Source organism: Tamandua tetradactyla, chromosome 3 (genome assembly GCF_023851605.1).
Source record: "Tamandua tetradactyla isolate mTamTet1 chromosome 3, mTamTet1.pri, whole genome shotgun sequence".
In the NCBI taxonomy this organism is placed as follows: Eukaryota; Metazoa; Chordata; class Mammalia; order Pilosa; family Myrmecophagidae; genus Tamandua; species Tamandua tetradactyla.
Genome location: NC_135329.1, coordinates 137,256,063 through 137,274,971, shown reverse-complemented (window position 1 = coordinate 137,274,971; position 18,909 = coordinate 137,256,063). Strand labels below are relative to the sequence as shown.

Below are 18,909 nucleotides of genomic sequence, written 5' to 3'. Positions count from 1 at the left end.
GAACCTTTGTAGAATCTTATGTAACACCTTAGGTGTTCTTTAGGATTGGCAGGAATGGTTTTGGTTGGGGGTTGGCAAGCTATGATAGGTAGCAATGTCTAACTGAAGCTTGCGTTGAGTGACCTCCAGTCACTTGATTCTATTTGAACTCTCTCAGCCACAATTTCTCTCACAACAAATACCTCGTTACACTTCTTTTCCCCCTTTCTGTCATGATGGCATTATTGATCCAACAGTGCCAGGGCCAGGCTCATCCCTGGAAGTCATCACCCATGCCGTCAGGGAGACTTTCATTGCAGGATGTCATGTCCCACATAGAGGGGAGAGCAATGATTTCATTTGCAGAGTTGGGCTTAGAGAGTGGGAGAGGCCACATCTGAGCAACAAAAGAGGTCCTCTGGAAATGACTCTTAGGAATACCTATAGATAGACTAAGCTTCTCTGCTACCTACATAATTTTCACAAGGGCAAGCCTCAAGATCAAGGAATTTTTGCTTGAATTTTTGCATTTGCCTCCTGTTGGATCTCCCCCATTCCCCCATTTTACCCACTCCCTTAATTATATCCTTCACATTGCCACCCAGGTGAACTCCTTATTAAAACGCTTTAATGCTTAAACCATTGTGTACCTCCTCATAACTTAGACTAGAGGATTAAGTCCAAGTCCTTAACATGAGGCATTTCTTCACTCTACCTTTCTCTCCAACCACATCATCCTGTATCACTTACGACTCTAGAAAACAGCACAGCAAACTTTTTCTGTAAAGGACCAGATAGTAAATATTTCAGGCTTTGCAGGCCTTGGGGTCTGTTACAGCTACTCAAATCTGCCATGGTAACCCCAAAGCAGCCATAAACAATACTTAAACAAATGAGTGTGATGCCTGTGTCTCTATTTATGGACACTGAAATTTAAATTTCATATAATTTTCATGTCATGAAATATTTTTCCTCTTTTTTTTCTCTCCAACTACTTACAAATATATTTAAAACAAAGCAAAACATTCTTAGCTCATTGGCTATACAAAACCAGATATGATCCGCAATCTAGTTTGCTGACACTTGCCCTGAGATAAGGAATGGGTTTTAGTTCTCTCCCCATCCCTATGCACCAATGTTGACTTTTTTTATTTCTTGAATGGTGTAACTCCTCTAACTGACTTATTTTTCTGACTGGCTAACTCCAAAACCTTCACAAATCGTATAAGAACAGTGAGAAAGAGAGTAAATGAATGAGAATGTATGTATGTATGTATATGTGTGTGTGTTAGGAGCTTGTAGTTCAAAAGTCCTAAAGCCCTCTGCAGATTAACTTTACTCTTCTACTCTTCCCCTACACCCCACCCTCAGTTATCAGACCAAGCAGTATAAATATTATTCTCCTGACTACTCAAAGCAAGCTATAAGCTCTTTTGTTGCATTTACTACAATGTATTTCAGTTAACCTTTAGATTATTCCAAAGAATTAAGCATGTTTGGGGCAGGAACCTTTCTTATTCATCTTTATTTTCCCAGTGTCTAGCACTAGCAGATGGTCAGTAAATGTTTGCTGGACTGAGCAACTTAACCTGAACAAGGCTTTGTTCAGTAGGTATGGAGTAGGCTTGGAGAATAGGAAAGTAGACTGGAAAAATATGAAAAGAACCTGGTGACTGATTAGACTTAAGGTGGCCTGGGTGAATGTGAAGGGAGCATTCTCTTGACTCAATTTTGATTGGGTGCCTATGGGCAGGAGGTAGCTGGAATATGAATCTGGAGTTACCTGAGAGATCTGGGTTGGGCATATTGGTTTTTTAAAAATATTTTTATTGAGGTATTCTCACGTGTACACAGTCCATCCAGAGTATACCATCAGTGATTCACAATATCATCACATAATTGTGTATTCATCACCGTGATCATTTTTAAAACAGTTGTATCACTCCAGAAAAAGAAATACCAAAAAAGAAAAAACCCATACATCCTATACCCCTTACCTTTCCCCGTCACTGACAATCTTCCCAATATTTTTTACGCCTCATCTCCTCCCCTATTATTTATTTGGTTTTTATCTTTATTTTTTTACTCATCTGTCCATATCCTGGATAAAAGGAGTGTCAGCCACTAGTTTCTCACAATTACAAGGTTACATTGCGTCTTCAAGAGTAAAAGCTACTGGAACACAGTTCAACAGTTTCAGGTACTTCCCTGTAGCCACTCCAATTAACCCACAAACTAAAAAGGGATATCTGTGTAATGTGTAAGAATAACCTTCAGGATAACCCTAGTGCCTCTGTTTGAAATCTGTCAGCCACTGAAACTTTATTTTGTCCATTTCTGTCTTCCCTCTTTTGGTCAAGAAGTCTTTCTCAATCCCATGATGCCAGGTCCCTGGTCTCTTGTCCCACATTACCAGGGAGATTCACTCCCCTGGGAATCATGTCCCATGTAGGGGGAGAGGGCAGTGAGTACACCTACCAAGTTGGCTTAGAGAAAGAGAGGCTACATCTGAGCAACAAAGAGTTTCTTTAGGGGCGCATTGTTTTTTTTAATTCATCAGCATAGGAGGAATTTGTTTTTTTTCAGAGTGAGTTCTACAGTATATCTTTTAAAATGTTCAACAACAACCTGTAAATTGGTCTTATTTTCAGCATTATACAAATGAGCAAACTGAGGTTCTGTAAGATGGACCATAGATTTGAAATCAGGTATTTTCAACTTTAAATCCATGTTCTTTTTATGGTATCACAACGCTGTCTTTCAGGCGAATTACAGGTGCTTAGTGATACTAAATGCTGGACGGAAGTCAAGAAGAATATTAAAAGTGTCCTTAGAGGTGGCAAACTAAGGACATTACAAACTAAGAGCTCTTTTGTGACTTTAGAGAACAGAGAACTGGAGGAAAACTGCACTTTACTGAGATGTATTGTGGAGATTGTGAGGGTAGAGTATGGTCCATGCTTTTGGGAATCGGGGCTAAGAACGGAAATAGAAACCAGTAACCATGGGGCATGGGAAATGGGAGGAAACAGAGTCAAAGTTGGGTTTTCAAATTGAAGCTACATGATAACTAGTAGAACAAAGATCTAAAGCAGGCATCTGCAAACTGTGGACCAAAGGCCACATCCAGCTCTCTGCCTGTTTTTGTATGGCCTGCAGAACAAGAATAGTTTTTAAATGGTTGGAACACTATCTAAAGAACCATCTTTCTTGACGCATTAAAGTTATCTGGGGGCAGTGCGATGGTGGCTCAGTGTCAGAATTCTTCCCTGCCAACCTGGGTTCAATTCCCAGTGCCTGCCCATGCAAAAAAAAAAAAAAAATATATATATATATATATATATATATATATATATATATATATCTGGAATCAGATTTTAGTGTTCATAAATATGAGTTTATTGGAACACAGCAACTGTGTGCATTTGTTTAAGTATTGTCTATGACTACTTTTGAGCTACAATGGCAGAGTTGAATAGTTCCAACTGAGACACTATTTACAAAGCCTAAAATATGTACGATCTAATCCTTTACAGAAACGAACAAACAAAAAAAATGCCATGCCCTGATCTGAAGGAGATGAGCTCCTATTTAATCCTTTCAATCAGTGCCTCATCCCTATTTCTCAATCCATTAGTAGATTCACAGTAGATAGTTATAATATGTCTTAAACTGGTTTATGGCAGTGAATCAGATGTGATAGTGTAAGTGGACTTCTCTCCAATTAGGTTAGCCTTCACGGCTTAGATATAAGCCTGAGGGATCATGTCAGGCACAGGCACAGGTAATCAAATTTGGTTTCCTCTGATTGTAGTTTTTTGCATTGGAAATCTAAATAAAATATTAAAAAAAAAATTAAAGACAGTCATTTCCATTGAAAAACAGTTTAGATCATTTATTCTTTTTAAAAATATGATCGTTTATTTTTCTCCTACAAAACATCTGATATATATAGTCTAGGATTAAGGTGAGGTTATAAAATGGTAGGGTATAATACTTCTGTCTCAGTAATTTTTTTGCATTGGAAAAGTTGTAAATTTACATTATGAAATCATGCAGGAAATACAGAGTTCCATATACCGTCCCTATTATCAACACCTTGCATCAGGATGGTAAATTTTTTATAGTTGAAAGAATATTATTATAATTGTACTATTGACTAGTCCATGGTTTACATTTGGGTGCACTAATGTGCGGTCTTAAGCGTTTTAAAAAAAAAAATTATCCTAGTAATTTATATGCAGCATAAAATTTACTTTCACTCATATTCAAATATATAATTCAGTGCTATTAATTATGTTCACAATATTGTGCTACCATCACATCATCCAATACCAAACTATCTATCATCCCAAATAGTTCTGTACAATGTAAGTATTAACTCCCCATACCCTGGTCCCTGGTAACCTATATTCTAGTTTCTAACTCTCCGAATTTACATATTTGAATTATTTCATATCCATGAGATCATACAAATTTGTCCTTCTGCCCGGCTTATTTCGCTAACATGATGTCTTCGGGTTCATCCATGTTGTAGCAGTATCAGAACTTCGTTCCTCCTTATGGTTGGATATTATTCTGTTGAAAGCCACATTTTTGGCTATCCATTCATACATTGGTGGACACTTGGGTTGCTTCCATCTCTTGGCAATTGTGAATAATGCTGCTAAGAATATTGCTGAGAAAATACCTGTGTGAGTCCCTGTTTTCAATTCTTGGGGTATGTATCTAAAAGTGGGATTGCCAGGTCATGTGGTAATTCTGTACTTACCTTTCTGAGGAACCATCAAAACATCTTCCATAGTAGCTGTACCATCTTAAACTCTCACCAACATGAATGAGTGTTCCTATTTTTTCCACATCTTCTCCAACAGTTGCAATTTTCTGTTTTTTTTTTTTAATAGTAGCTATTCTAGTGGGTGTGAAATAGTTTCTCGTTTTGATTTGAGAAACTATTTCCCTAATGGCTAACTACGTTGAGCATCTTTTCATGTGCTTCTTTAGCCATTTTTATATCTTTGGAGAAATGTCTGTTTACATCTTTTGCCCATTTTTTAATTAGATTGTTTGTCTTTTTGTTGTTAAGTTGAAGGATTTCTTTATATATTCCTGGATATTATACCTTTGTTGAATATGTGGTTTCCACACATTTCCTCCTATGAATGTTTTACTTTCATAATAAAGTCCTTTGAGTCATGCAAGTTTCTAGTTTTCATGAAGTCCCCTTAATCTATTTTTTTCTTTTGTTGCTTGTGCTTTGGGTGAAAAGTTTAAGAAACCATTGCCTAAACCAAGATCCTGAATATGCTTCCCTATGCTGTTTTCAAGGAGTTTTATAGTTCTGATTCTTATATTTAGATCTTTGATCCATTTTGAGTTGATTTTTTTGTATGGAGTGAGGTGTGTGTGTGTGTGTGTGTGTCCACCTTCATTCTTTTGTATATGAATATCCCAATTTTACCAACACTATCTATGTTGAATAGATTATTCCTTTCCAATTGAGTGGACTTTGCACCCTTGTCAAAAATTGGTTGGCCATATTGTGAAGGTTGATTTCTGAGGTCTCAAGTCACTTCCATTGTTCTTATGTCTGTCCTTTTGCCAGTACCAGGCTGTTTTGATTACTGTGACTTTATAAGTTTTAAGTAAGTGAATCCTCCACCTTTTTCTTCTTTTTCAGAATGGCATTGGCTATTTGTGCTCTTTACCTTACCATATAAATTCGAATAACTTGACTTTCCCATTTCTTCACAGAAGACTGTTAGAATTTTTACTGTGATTGTGTTTAATCTGTGAATCACTTTGAGTAGAATTGGTATCTTAATATTTAGTTTTTCAATCCATGAACTCGGGAGTCCTTCCATTTATTTGTCTTCTTTGATTTCTTTTGGCAATGTTTTATGGGTTTTTTTTCTGTCTATGAATCTTTTACATCTATGATAGATCTATTCCTTGATATTCTTTAATTTGCTATTGTAAATGGATTTTCTTTTTCTGATTGTTTTCTTCTTCTGATTGTTCATTGCTAGTGTATAGAAACACTAATCGTCCTTATATTGATCTTGTACCCTGCCACTTTGCTGAATTCGTTTTTGAGTTCCAGTAGCTTTAGAGTGGATTGTTCAGGATTTTCTGAATATGGGAGCTTATGAACTGCAAATAGGGAAAGTTTCTCTTTTTCCTTTCAATTTGGATACTGTTTATTTCTCATACGTAATTGCTCTGGCTGGAATTTCCAGTACAATGTTGAATAAAGTGTGACAATGAGCATTCTTGTCTTCTTCCTGATTTTATAGGGAAAGCTTTCAGTCTTCCATCGTTGAGGATGATGTTAGCAGTTAGTTTTCCATAAATGTCCTTTATCATGTTGAGAAAGTTTCCTTCTATTCCTCATTTTCTAAGTGTTTTTATCAATAAGGGCTGCTGGATTTTGTCAAATGCCTTTTCTGCATCGAGATGATCATGTGGATTTTTTCCAATATGGTGTATTACTTTAATTGGTTTTCTTATGTTGAATTATCCCTTGCATACTGGAATAAATCACATTTAATCATGGTGTACACTTCTTTTAATATGCTGTTGGAATTGACTTGCTAGTATTTTGTCAAGGATTTTGAATCTATATTCATAAGGGATATTGGCCTGTAATTTTCTTTACTTGTGGTGTCTTTATCTGTCTTTGATATGAGGTTGGTATTAGCCTTGTAGACTAACTTAGGGAGTGTGCCCTCCTCTTCCATTTTTTGAAAGAGATTGGACAGGATATGTTAAATCTTTTTGAAATGTTGGGTAAAATTCAATAGTGAAGCCATCTGGTCCTGGGATTTTCTTTGTTGGGAGATTTTTAATTATTGTTTCAATCTCTCCTAGTTACTGATGTGTTGAGATCTACTATTTCCTCTTGAGTCAGTGTCGGTAGTTTTCGTATTTCTAGGAAGTTGTCCATTTCATCTAGGTTACTTAATTTCTTGGTGTACGGTTGTTCATAGGATCTTATGCTCCTTTTATTTCAGTGATGTTGTTAGTACTGTCCTCCTTTACATTTCTGATTTTAGTAATTTGCATCTTCTCTTTTCTTACTTGGCAGTTTAGCTAAAGGTTTGTCAAGTTATTTTATCTTTTCAGAGAAGCCATTTTTACTTCTGTTGACTCTCTTGATTTTTTGGTCTTTTATTTCATTGGTCTTTGATCTAATCTTTGCTATTTCCTTCCTTCTGTTTGGTTTAGGTTTAGTTTGCTCTTTTTTCTCCAGATCCTATAGTTGTAAGGTTATGTTTGTGCTTTGAGGACTTTCTTTGTTTTAAATGTAAGCATTTAGAGCTTTAAATTCCCCTGTGAGCACAGCCTTTGCTGCATACCACATGTTTTGGTATGTTTGATTTTTTTTTTCCATTTGCCTCAAGATGCTTCCTATTTTCCCTTGCGATTTCTTCTTTCACCTATTGTTTGAGTTCATTGTTTAAGTTCCACGTTTTTGTGGATTTTCCGCTTTTTCCTCTGTTATTTAATTCTACCTTCATTCCATTGTGGTTTGAGAAGATATATTGTATGATGTCAGTGCTTTTTAATTCATTGAGACTTGTTTTGTGACCTAACATGGTCTATTCTAGAATATGATCCATGTGCCCTAGAGAAGAATGTATATTCTGCTACTATTGGTGATGTATTCTATATTTGTCTCTTAGGTCTAGTTGGTTTAGAATACCATTCAGGTCTTTTACTCCCTTTTGCTTTTCTGTTTAGATGTCATATCAATTATTGAAAGTGGTATAAAATCTGCTACATTTAATGGAGAACCATCCATTTCTCCCTTCAAATCTATCAACGGTTGCTTCATTTATTTTGAAGCTTTGTCATTAGGTCCATATATATTTATAATTGCTGTGTCTTTTTGTGAATTGACCCCTTTATGAATATGTAATGACCTTCTTTCTTCTTCATAACAGTTTTTGACCTACAGCTTTTCCAGTTCTCTTGTGGTTACTGTTTGCAAGTTTTTTCCCCCATTCTTTCACTTTCAAGCTGCTTATGTTTTTGACTAAAAAGTGAATCTCTTGTAAACAGCATATAGTTTGGTCATACTTTTATATCCATTCTGGAAATTTCTTTCTTTTGACTGGAGAGTTTAATTCATTTACATTTAAATCACTACTGATAATGAAGGACTTTCTTCTGCTCTTTTGCTAGTTGTCTTTAATAAGTCTTTGTACCCGAGAAAAGCCATATTCTCTTAATCCTGATCCAGTCTTGTGGGAGCAGCCGTGTTCTTTAATCTTGTTTCAGTATTGTAGGGTGGGATCTTTTAATTAGATCATTTCCATGAAGATGTGATATACCCAGTTGTGGATGTGACCTTTTGATTAGATGGAGAGGTGACCCCGTCCATTAAAGGTGGGTCTTGATTAGTTTACTAGAGTCCTTAGAAGAGCCGTCAGAGGGAAACATTTAAGAGAAAGTTAGACACAGGCATTTGAAGCCCTAGGAGAAGCCAAGGGTTTAGAGAGCTGACAGAAACTAGACAGGAACCAGAGCCCAGCATATGTTGCCATATGCCTTCCCATGAGATGCTAAGAAACCTGAACCTGGAGAGAGTAAATAGAAGCTAAGAGATGAAATCAAGAGTTCACCCCAGAGCAGCTAGATCAGGACCCAGAGACACTGGCATCAGAAGTTGGAAGCAGCAAAACTGAGAACAAGGACCTGCACATGCCAGCCATATTCCTTCCCAGCTAAGAGACATCAGCTTTTCTTGAGTTAAGGTATCTGTTTCTGGATGCCTTAGTTTGCACATTTTTATGGCCTTAGAACTGTAAACGTGTAACTTAATAAATTCCCTTTATCAGAGCCAATCCATTTCTGGTATATTACATTCTGGAAGCTTTAGCAACAGTCTTATACTTTTTTTGTCCCTCAATTTTTCCGTTAATGACTACTTCCATAATTTATTTGATATTTTCTATTGTATCATATTGAATCCCTTCTAGTTTCGTTCTGCATCTGTTTTTCATCAATTTTCTTTCTGGTTACCATGGGTTAAAACTTACCCTAAACTATAACAATCGTATTTGATTTGATACCAACTTAACTTTATTAGCATATACACACACTGTTCCTGTAACCCTCTGTCTCCCACCCTTTTTTGGCACTTGTTCCAAATTATTTTGTACATTATATTTCCCAAACCATTGATTTTTCATTGATTTTTTTCTTTTTTTACAGTTGAAATAGCACCCACAAAAAGTGAGAAGTAGGGGGAGGGTCACACACCAAAAAGTACAATGCAATTATACCGGCATTTATAATTACAAATATGATTACCTTTACCAGAAATCTTTATTTTTTTATGTTGCTTTAATCCATTCCCCAGTGTCATTTCCTTTCAGTCTGAAGAACTCCCTTTAACGTTGCTAGTAGGGCAGAGCTAGTGGTGATGCGCTCTCTCAGCTGTTGTTTATCTGGGAAAGTCTTAATTTTACCCTGATTTTTGAAAGAAAGTCTTGGTGTATATAAAATTCTTGGTTGGGAATTATTTTCTTTCAGCACTTTCTATTACAGTCTTTTTGCCTCCATGGTTTCTGATGAGAGATTGACATGTGATCTTATTGGGATTCCATTGTACATAATTTGTTGCTTTTCTCTTGCAGTTTCAGAACTCTTTCCTTCTCCTGGCATAGGAAAGTTTGATTACTGTATGTCTAGGTTTGATTCTCTTTGAGTTTATCCTGTTTGGAGTTTATTGGTCTTCATGAATGTGCATTGTTCTAGTTTGCTAGCTGCCAGAATGCAATATACCAGAAACAATGGTTTTTAAAAAGGGGAATTTAGTAAGTTGGTAGTTTATAGTTCTAAGGCCGAGAAAATGTCCCAATTAAAACAAGTCTATAGAAATGTCCAATTTAAGGCATCTGAGGAAAGATACCTTGGTTCAAGAAGACCAGTGAAGTTCAGCGTTTCTCTCTCAGCTGCAAGGGCACATGGTAAACATGGCGGCATCTGCTGGCTTTCTTATGGCTCTACCAAAAGGACTCTCTCCAAAATGTTTCCTCTTTTAAAGGATTCCAGTAAGCAACTCCACCTTCAGTGGGTGGAGACAGACCTCCATGGAAACAATCAAAATGCTCCCACCCACGCTTTTCTGGGGTCCACCCTAGATTGAAACTGGCACATGCATATTCATGTCTTTTATTAAACTTGGAAAGTATTCTGCCATTATTTCTTTGAATATTCCCCTTTTCCCTCTTTCTCTCTTTCTTCTCCTTCTGAGACTCCCATAATCTGTTTATTAGTATGCTTGATGTTGTCCCTTGCATTTCTCAGGCTGTGTTCACTTTTTTAAAATTCTTTTTTTTTTTTGCTCCTCAGCTGGATCATTTCAATTGTTTTGTCTTTAAGATCACCAATTCATTCTTCTGCCATCTCTGTTCTGCTATTTAAACCCTCTAGGGAATTTTCCCTTTCAGTTATTGTGGTTCAACTCCAGTAATTTCATTTTTTTCCCCTATATCTTTATTGAGATTCTCATATTGTTCATTCATTATTTTCTTCATATCCTTTAGTTCCTTCTCCCTGCTTTCTTTTATCTCTTTGAACATACTGAGGACCATTTTTAATCTCTGTCTAATATGTCCACTTCTTTCATGTCTTCTTATGTCACTGTTTCTGAATTTATATCTTATTCCTTTGGATATGCCATCATTTCCTGTTCCTTTGTGTTTGCCTTGTAGTCTGCTGTACACTGTACATTTCAGTATTTTAAGATGTTAGCTTTGGGATTTAGACCCTGGGCTGTCTGTTCCTTAAGTTTATATCCTGATACTATTATGACAAAGTTTTCTTGAGTGTCAGGAGCTAACCAGAACACCAAAGCAAAAAGCACTTTTTCCATTCTTTGCAAATTGGCTTTGTTTTAGCTGATGATCTCCTTCAGAGTTTAGCCAAGAAAAAATTTTGAGATGTGCAGGCTCCTCTCTGTCTTATCTGAACCCTCCTGGAGCTGTGGAGTCTGCTTCACTTCCTGAGTTTGTACTTGCTAGAGACCTTTGGAACTAACTCCCCTGTTCAAATGACCACTCTCTCTTTTTGAAATAGACTATAACTCCCTCCCGGTTCTCTATTGTGTGACTTAATGCAGGTTGTGCTTTCCCCTAGGCTGCCTCAACTTAATTGTTTCTTATTCTCATTTAGCTGTCTGCAAGCTGCTTCTCTGCCTTTAGGACAGATTCTGGGAGAGTGACCCCAACACAAAGCTTCCTGGTTCATTCAGATACTCTATTATAAGCATAGAGATCATTCTGCTCCCTCTGAAAGAGGTCTGGTGACCCATAGTGGGAGCATAGGGTGTCCCCACACCACACAAGGGCGGGGGGAGGGGAGAAACTAGTAGGGATGCGAGGAGTTTCTATGGCTTTTTCTTTTTTTTTTCGGGGGGCGGGGGCAGGTGCATGGTCGGGAAATCAAACCCGGGTATCCTATATGAAAGATGGGCATTCTAACCACTGAACTACGTGTTCAGTGGCTTTTAAAACTGAATTTTGATTCTGCACTTACCCAGTTTCTGCAACCTTTGAACTGTTTTCTGTAGTTTTGAGGATGGGTACTACCTCTAAGATTCCTCTCCTGCTTTTGCTTAAGGGAGGTCGGGTCACTGGCTACCCTCAGAGCTGGCTCCTAGTGATCTAAAGTCTAGGATCAAAGCGGTGGTCAGACCACACACACCCGGAGTTTTGGAGGACTAGGTTTTCATATCCCACCCTGGCACCAGCAAGCTGCACCAGGAGCCTTAGGAGAGGGTCATACTATGGTAGCTGCTGCAGAGAGGGTGAAATTCACTGGTATTTTTAAAAATTTACCAACCTCTTCCTCCAGTTCTTCCTTGGATACTGCATAGTGTTCCTCTAAACTCTAGAGTTTCACTAGTTGATTCAGTTTCTGCCAGTTCTGTGTTGTTTTGGCTTACTACTCTACCATCTTCCCACAGTCTCCCAGATCATTTATTTTTATTGCCAACATTGGTTGTAGGTTCAGATATAACATAATTAAGGTAACATTTGACATTAAGATACTAGTGAGTTTATATTGTATCCAAGAATTTAGGATTTAAGGGATGATTATAATTACTAAATCATTTTATAGATATTCCTTTTTACTTTCTGATAGAGTAAACAGAGGGAAACACTTGAAATCTCTGAACTATAATCCAGCTGCTTTGATATCTGATGATTGTATAGCCTTTATCTTTTGCCCTTATGATTGTAAAACCTTATGATTAACCTTCACTTGCCCATTTATCCAGTTTTTAAATTTTGGAATCTTGTGATCACTGCAAAGACAGCCCCTAATGTAAGGGTCTTGGTGGGTCATCCCACAACTAACCCACACCACGTCCAAAGTTATCTTGATAACTGAAGCTGAATCTAACCAAAATGGGCCCACCTGATATGCACCGTAGCTTAGACTTTAGCCTATGAGTCACCTGTACCTCATTATAACACTAAAAATTATGCTCATTATTATCTTAAAACCACCATTTTCCTACATATGTTCTGACTAAGCATGTAATCAATCTGTGCATGCTCAATAGTTAGATCACCTCAGATTATATGATCTAAAGTCTTCGTGCTCTTTATCCTCAAACCTGCCCATCTTTTGCTACTATCAAACTATCAGAATTACTGAAGTTTGGGGACACAGATTTTTGGGCCAATAGACCATCTGATCTGCTTTGTGCCCAGCAATAAACTCTTCCTCTCTTCGAAACCCTGGTGTTTCAGGAATTGGCCATTGAGCACATCTGGCAGAGAATCACTGCCTTTGTCTGGTAACAGTTATGAATTACCAAGTTAATATTACCAAAAGAAAGAACCACTTTTTTTAAAAAAAGAAGTCTACAGTCAGGTGATATAAGCCTTTTATGTTGTTTTTAATACTGCTCTTGGTTTGATTTTCTGTTTTCTAAAATCTTGAAGAAAATGTGGGCAAAGGAAAAGACAGAGATGAAAAGTAACCTGATTTCCATTAAAAAAAAGTTAGGAAAAAGATTGGAAAATTTTGAATTATGTCAATAATTTTGTGTTCATTCTGTTCTAAATTCCTTAATATTGAGTGCTATACTTTAATAATATTTTTTTAACTTTTTTTTAAATTGTGAAATATAACATATGCACAAAAAGCAACAAATTTCCAAGTACATTTTAAAAAGTAGTTATAGAACAGATTTTAAAGTTTGGTATGTTGCACGATTTTTCGTTTTTTCCTTCTAGCTGATTGAAGACACTGGAGACCAACAGAAATATCAATATCATGATTCTGCAGTCACACTCATTTGTTAAATCCTATCTATATTAAATTCTTTCATCTTTTTAAATAACATATATATATATAAAAGCAATAAATTTCAAAGTGTATCACAATAATTAGTTGTAGAACAGATTTCAGAATTTGGTATGGGTTACAATACCATACTTTTAGGTTTTTATTTCTAGCTGCTCTAAGGTACTGGAGGCTAAAAGAAATATCAGTATAATGATTCAGCACTTATACTCATTTTTTAAACCAAATCTTTTCTGTGTAACTCCACCATCACCTTTGATCTTTCTCCCACTCTTTAGGGGTATTTGGGTTATGCCCATTTTAACTTTTTCATATTGAAAGGGGCTGTCAATAATATAGGGTAGGGGACTGGAACTAGTTGATGTTCTGGAAGGGCTGGCCCCTCTGCATTTCAGGAACTAACTGAACCGGGGACCTATTTGAAGGTTGTAGGTTTTGGAGAGTTTCCCTAGTGCATGGAAGCTTTTTAGAATCTTATGTGTTTTAGTCTGCCAAAGCTACCAGAATGCAACACACCAGAGATGGATCGGCTTTCAGTAAAAGGGGATTTATTTAGTTAAAACGCATAATTCTTCAGAGGAAGAGCAGCTAACTTTCAACTGAGGTTCCTTCTTGCATGGGAACGCACAGGGTGATCTCTTCTGGCCTTCTCTTCAGGCCTCTGAGTTCCAGCAACTTTTCCCAGAGAGTCCTTTCTGCATCTCCAAAAGCCTAAGATAAGCTGTGAGTGCTGAGATGAGGTATGCTGAGCTTCTTGGGCTGTGCTACGTTGAGCTGTCTCATTTAAGCATCAGCCAATTAAATCAAACACCATTACAGCAGGCACGCCTCCTAGCCAACTGCAGATGTAATCAGCAACAGATGAGCTTCACATGCCGTTGACTCATGTCCACAGCAATAGAACTACACACCTTCACCTGGCCAAGTTAACACCTGAACCAAACTACAACATATGCAACACCCTGGGTGTTCTTTAGGATTGTCTGGAATGGTTTTGGTTGGCGTTTGGCAAGTTACAATAGGTAGTAATGTCTAACTGAAGCATGCGTAAGAGTGACCTCCAGAGTAGTGTCTGGACTCTATTTGAACGCTCTCAGCCACTGATACTTTGTTATACTTCTTTTCCCCCTATTGGTCATAATACACTTTTACAGTATTTTGAGGAACTTGGAAGAAAAATCACATTACCTAACTTTTAGATTCTTCACGAATTTACATTGTTTTTAAAAGTAAAACAGGGTACCAACACCCTTTTTTTGACTTTTAGTTATTATTTTCTTGTAGACTTTGATTAATTACTACTGTCAAGAGAGATATTTCCATCATGTGATGATTGTGGCCAGTGAAGGAATTAAAAGGTATGGCAGTGACCCAGTCTTCAGATTTTATCATGCCTATGGTACATTAATGGAAGGTATGTACTAACTAATAAACATGTTCCTTAAGTTTTAAATTCTTGTCTTGCACTAAGGACAGTTTTTCATATCATAATCTTTATTTTCAGGTAAAATTCAAGAGGCTCTTCGAGAATTTGAAGCTATTAAAAATAAACAAGAAGTATCACTTTGTTCTCTAATTGCACTGATATACGCCCATAAAATGAGTCCTAATCCAGGTATAGTATTTAGGTGCAGTGCTTAGACAGTTTGTCCTGCTCAACTCATTTTGATTTTTTATAATTATCATATCATTCAGTCTGATCATACTGTATTATATATTGCCTGTAGGTTGTATTTATATCATATATGCTTTATCTTCCTGACAAGTTTAAATTCTTTGAGCATAAGGAATATGAATCTTATATAACTTTAATATTACATTCTATGGCAGAAATGTTATGAGTACATAGGAATTGGTAGATTTAACTTAAAGGTTAATGTTTATTATCAGTTGTTACATGCAAAAAAAGGCTAGCCAAAAGCAGGTATGTACATTAATTGCCCTGCAGCAGCTAACTTCACAACCAGTTATTTGCAAGTATATGTACAGCTTTTCTCTTCCACTGTACCTTGAAGGCCTTTGTACCCCTCTTTGGGGGCTAACTCTTGGAAGACTGTCAACAAATTTTTAGCCAATATTAGATTAGGAAATATAATGAAATTAGAGAAGGAACCTTATTCATAAACCAGCAATTAAAGTTGTATGAACTGTCTTAGTGAATAGTATAACTTTATTGGCTGAAGCAGAAGAATATCAAAATTATAGATAATAGAAAATAAATAGAGTGGAATTCTTCCATATATATCTATTATTATTTTTTTTTACATGGGCAGATGTGGGAAAACGAACCTGGGTCTTTGGCATGGCAGGCAAGAAGTCTACCACTGAGCCACTGTTGCCCGCCCTCCATATGTATCTAGTAACAGCTGATAAGATTATAAATATTGATACTGCTTCAGAAGATTAGATTAATAAGCAAATGGGCAACAGTTTTTTCTTAAGTATTACTTACCTCTCTTACCACATTGATATGCACAAATCCATAAAAGCTATTAAAATATTAATATATTTAATAGGTAAACATCTAGTAATTAGGTGCTTGCTTTCTACAAAGGTTTGTGTCAAGTACAGTTATAAGCTACAAAAGAGTTGTAAGAAACGATCTGTGACCTCAGCTTATGATTTAATTAAGAAAACAATATGTAAAACCACAAGGATTAAACTCTAACAAAATGATTAAATAGAGCCATAAGAAATGAAACAATTCTATAATTAATTGAAAATGGTATATACTATTAATCCGCAGTAGTGAGCCTGGGAACCTTTGTGAGAGATGGGGACTTAATCTGGTCTTTGAAGGACTTAGAAGAATTGAATATGAAGAGCATTTGCCAGGCAGGAAAATGATAAGGGCAGAGATGTGAAAGTGGTTCAGGATTAGGTTCTTGTTGTGAATCCCCTTTTTCTATGCTCCAAGGAAAGTGTGTTTACCTGGAGCAAAGAATTCGTATAGAAGAGCAGTAGTCAGGAAGTTTAGAAAAAGAAATAAATATAAGCTATTTTCTTCCTGGAATCAAGTGTTCACTTAATTTTTAAGACTGAAGTGTTGGTTCTGTTGAGAAATGTGGTTTCTAGGACACTGAAAAGATGGAGGCAAAAATATTGTTTGACAGCAGAGTACCGATTTTGCTTTCCACTGTTGATGATGCTGAATGGGTCTGCCTCCAGTTGTGGCCCAGGTGCCTGTAAATATTGCCTAGTAAAGGCCTAGATCATTAATGAATGTTCTTTTTTAATGCTAATGTCAAACTTGAATAAAAATGAGCTGTTAAGCAAGAAGAACATGAGCAGAAGTCTGACAAGCGCCAACTTTGTGCAGACAGTGTCACAGATAACTGATGCTCCAACAGGGACATGATGGAAATCTAGGTTGAGAAGTACAACGCCTGCTCCTGCCCTGAAGAGTTTTTTTTGTGTAGTTATTAAAGGCTAATAGCCATTAATTAAAAAGTTTGATTAAACCTTCTGAAGGTATGGGGGTGGGGAAAGTGGTCTTCCTGCCAGCAATCTGTAGCCCTCTAGAAGCAATTGTTTCCTAAGCCCATTAAGGCATACCTTAAATATTCCACAATTAATTTAAATTTATATCATTGAAGTAGTAAGGGCCACCACCCTTCCCTTGGTTGCCTTTTTTAGGATGGGAAAACCATTAGAATCCCAGCACTAAACTTTGGCATTTCTTCTTCCTTATTGCATAGCTGATCCTGATTCTCATTTGATCCAAGTTTTGGATATGACAGACATTTGTGTCCTAAGCAGATATTCATATATAGTAGATTTAATAGTAGTGATTAGAGTTATTAGAAGCATATTAAGCAAAAGCAATCAGTATTAAACTATGTAAGTAAAAAGTAGTTATATTACCTTTTCACAGCATAACCCTAAAACAGAAATTTGTAAACCGTTAGATATTTTAGAATTGGATTTGGGAGTCAGATAATTTAAGTACTAATCCTGGATATATAATAACTGCATCATTTTTTAATTCTTGCAAAATTTTTCAAGTCTTATTATTAATAAATATTTGCATATATAGCCTTTGTGTTTTGGGTAAACATAAATTGTCCAGCTGCACTGTTCAGTATAGTGTCTGTTAACCACATGTGACTGTTGAGTGCTTGAAATACGGCTTATGTGACTGAGACTGAATTATAAATTTTAATTAATTCTAATTAATTGATATTTCAATTTAAAGCTAATGTTCTGTTATTAGAACACATTCAAGTATGTTTTTTACAGCTTGAGTATGAGAATTTGCTTTTTCACCTATAAATTTTACGAAATCTAAGTATAGATCAAGTTTCTCTGATGAAAATTTAGCATCTTAATTGAGATGTGCTGTAAGTATGAAATACATACCAGATTTCAGAGACTTACTAAGGAAAAGAGAATGCAACATATCTCAATTTTTATAACAACTGTGTGTTGAAATGATAATATTTGGGATATATCAGGCTAAATAAAATATATTATTAAAATTATTTTCACTTTTTTTAATATGACTCTTAGAAAATTAGAAATTACATATGTGGCTTACAGGTTTTTTCTAATAGACAGTGTTTCTATAGAGAGAAGTGAATTCTCTACCCTAGTAGTCATCCCGTCTTATCATGCACTTAATCACTAGATCAACACTGATCTGTAATTTAGTTTTTATTTAATGTTTTTTATTCCCTCGTAGATAGAGAAGCTATTCTGGAATCAGATGCCAGAGTGAAAGAGCAACGTAAAGGAGCTGGACAAAAGGCTTTGTACCATGCAGGCTTATTTTTATGGCACATTGGCCGTCATGATAAAGCGAGAGAATATATTGACCGAATGATCAAAATGTCAAATGGTAGTAAAGAGGTAGCTGATTTTCTTAATTTGAAATAATATTACTAGAGGAGGCTTATATTATTTTTCCTACTCTATTATCGTATTATAAACAATAGCTTTATTTTAACATTTTATTTTATGTCAAATTGTGCTTCTTTTATGATATTTATTAACTCTTGAAAAGATCCGTTGTCCTTCTGCCCATGCTTGCCTTCATGCCTCCCTCTTTCCTTCTCTCCCTCCTTCCCTCCTTATTAAATAGCTCTAGGTAAAAAGGTACCATTATTTGTACTTTTAATAATATGAAAATAAGAAAAACAAACTTTATTTTCAAGAATGATTAATCTAGTAATGTCATAGAGAAACATACCCAGCTAACAATGTGAGAAAAATTACGTATGAGAGAGGTGTTTTAAAGTCCTCAAGAAGCTGATGTTTATTGCTTACTGACTTTGTGCTAGGCACCATTTTAAACACTTGAGAAATCAAATCTACATGTATTAGGAGAATAATGAAGAATTTATTGAAGGAAGTAGTATTTGAGCTAAAACATGAAAGATGGATACAGTTTCAGCAGGCAATGATTACGGGAAAGGAAGTAGATACTCCCAAAGTGAAAAATAATAGATGGAAATGAGAATAGCAAGGAGACATGTTGGTTCTGGGTACATTGAAAACCTCAGATTGGACTGGCTTATAGTGTACACAGATGAAGATGGTGAGAGAAAAGCTTAGAGAGGTGGGTTGGGGTAAATCGAAGAATCTTGACTGCTAGGTGTAAAT

At 36.2% G+C, this 18,909-nt stretch overlaps 1 protein-coding gene across 2 annotated transcripts in view; it reads left to right on the top strand.

Moving 5' to 3' along the window:
- Positions 1-18,909, top strand: part of TTC21B (tetratricopeptide repeat domain 21B) — a 99,754-nt gene that overhangs the window by 1,625 nt on the left and 79,220 nt on the right. Inside the window, exons 2-4 of one of the 2 annotated variants that reach the window (XM_077154052.1) lie at positions 14,593-14,722; positions 14,813-14,923; positions 17,990-18,156. In XM_077154052.1, the coding sequence (XP_077010167.1) occupies positions 14,593-14,722; positions 14,813-14,923; positions 17,990-18,156 (408 nt within the window). Of the gene's footprint in view, positions 1-14,592; positions 14,723-14,812; positions 14,924-17,989; positions 18,157-18,909 lie in introns of those variants that run through there. The other variant, XM_077154053.1, reaches the window with a different exon arrangement.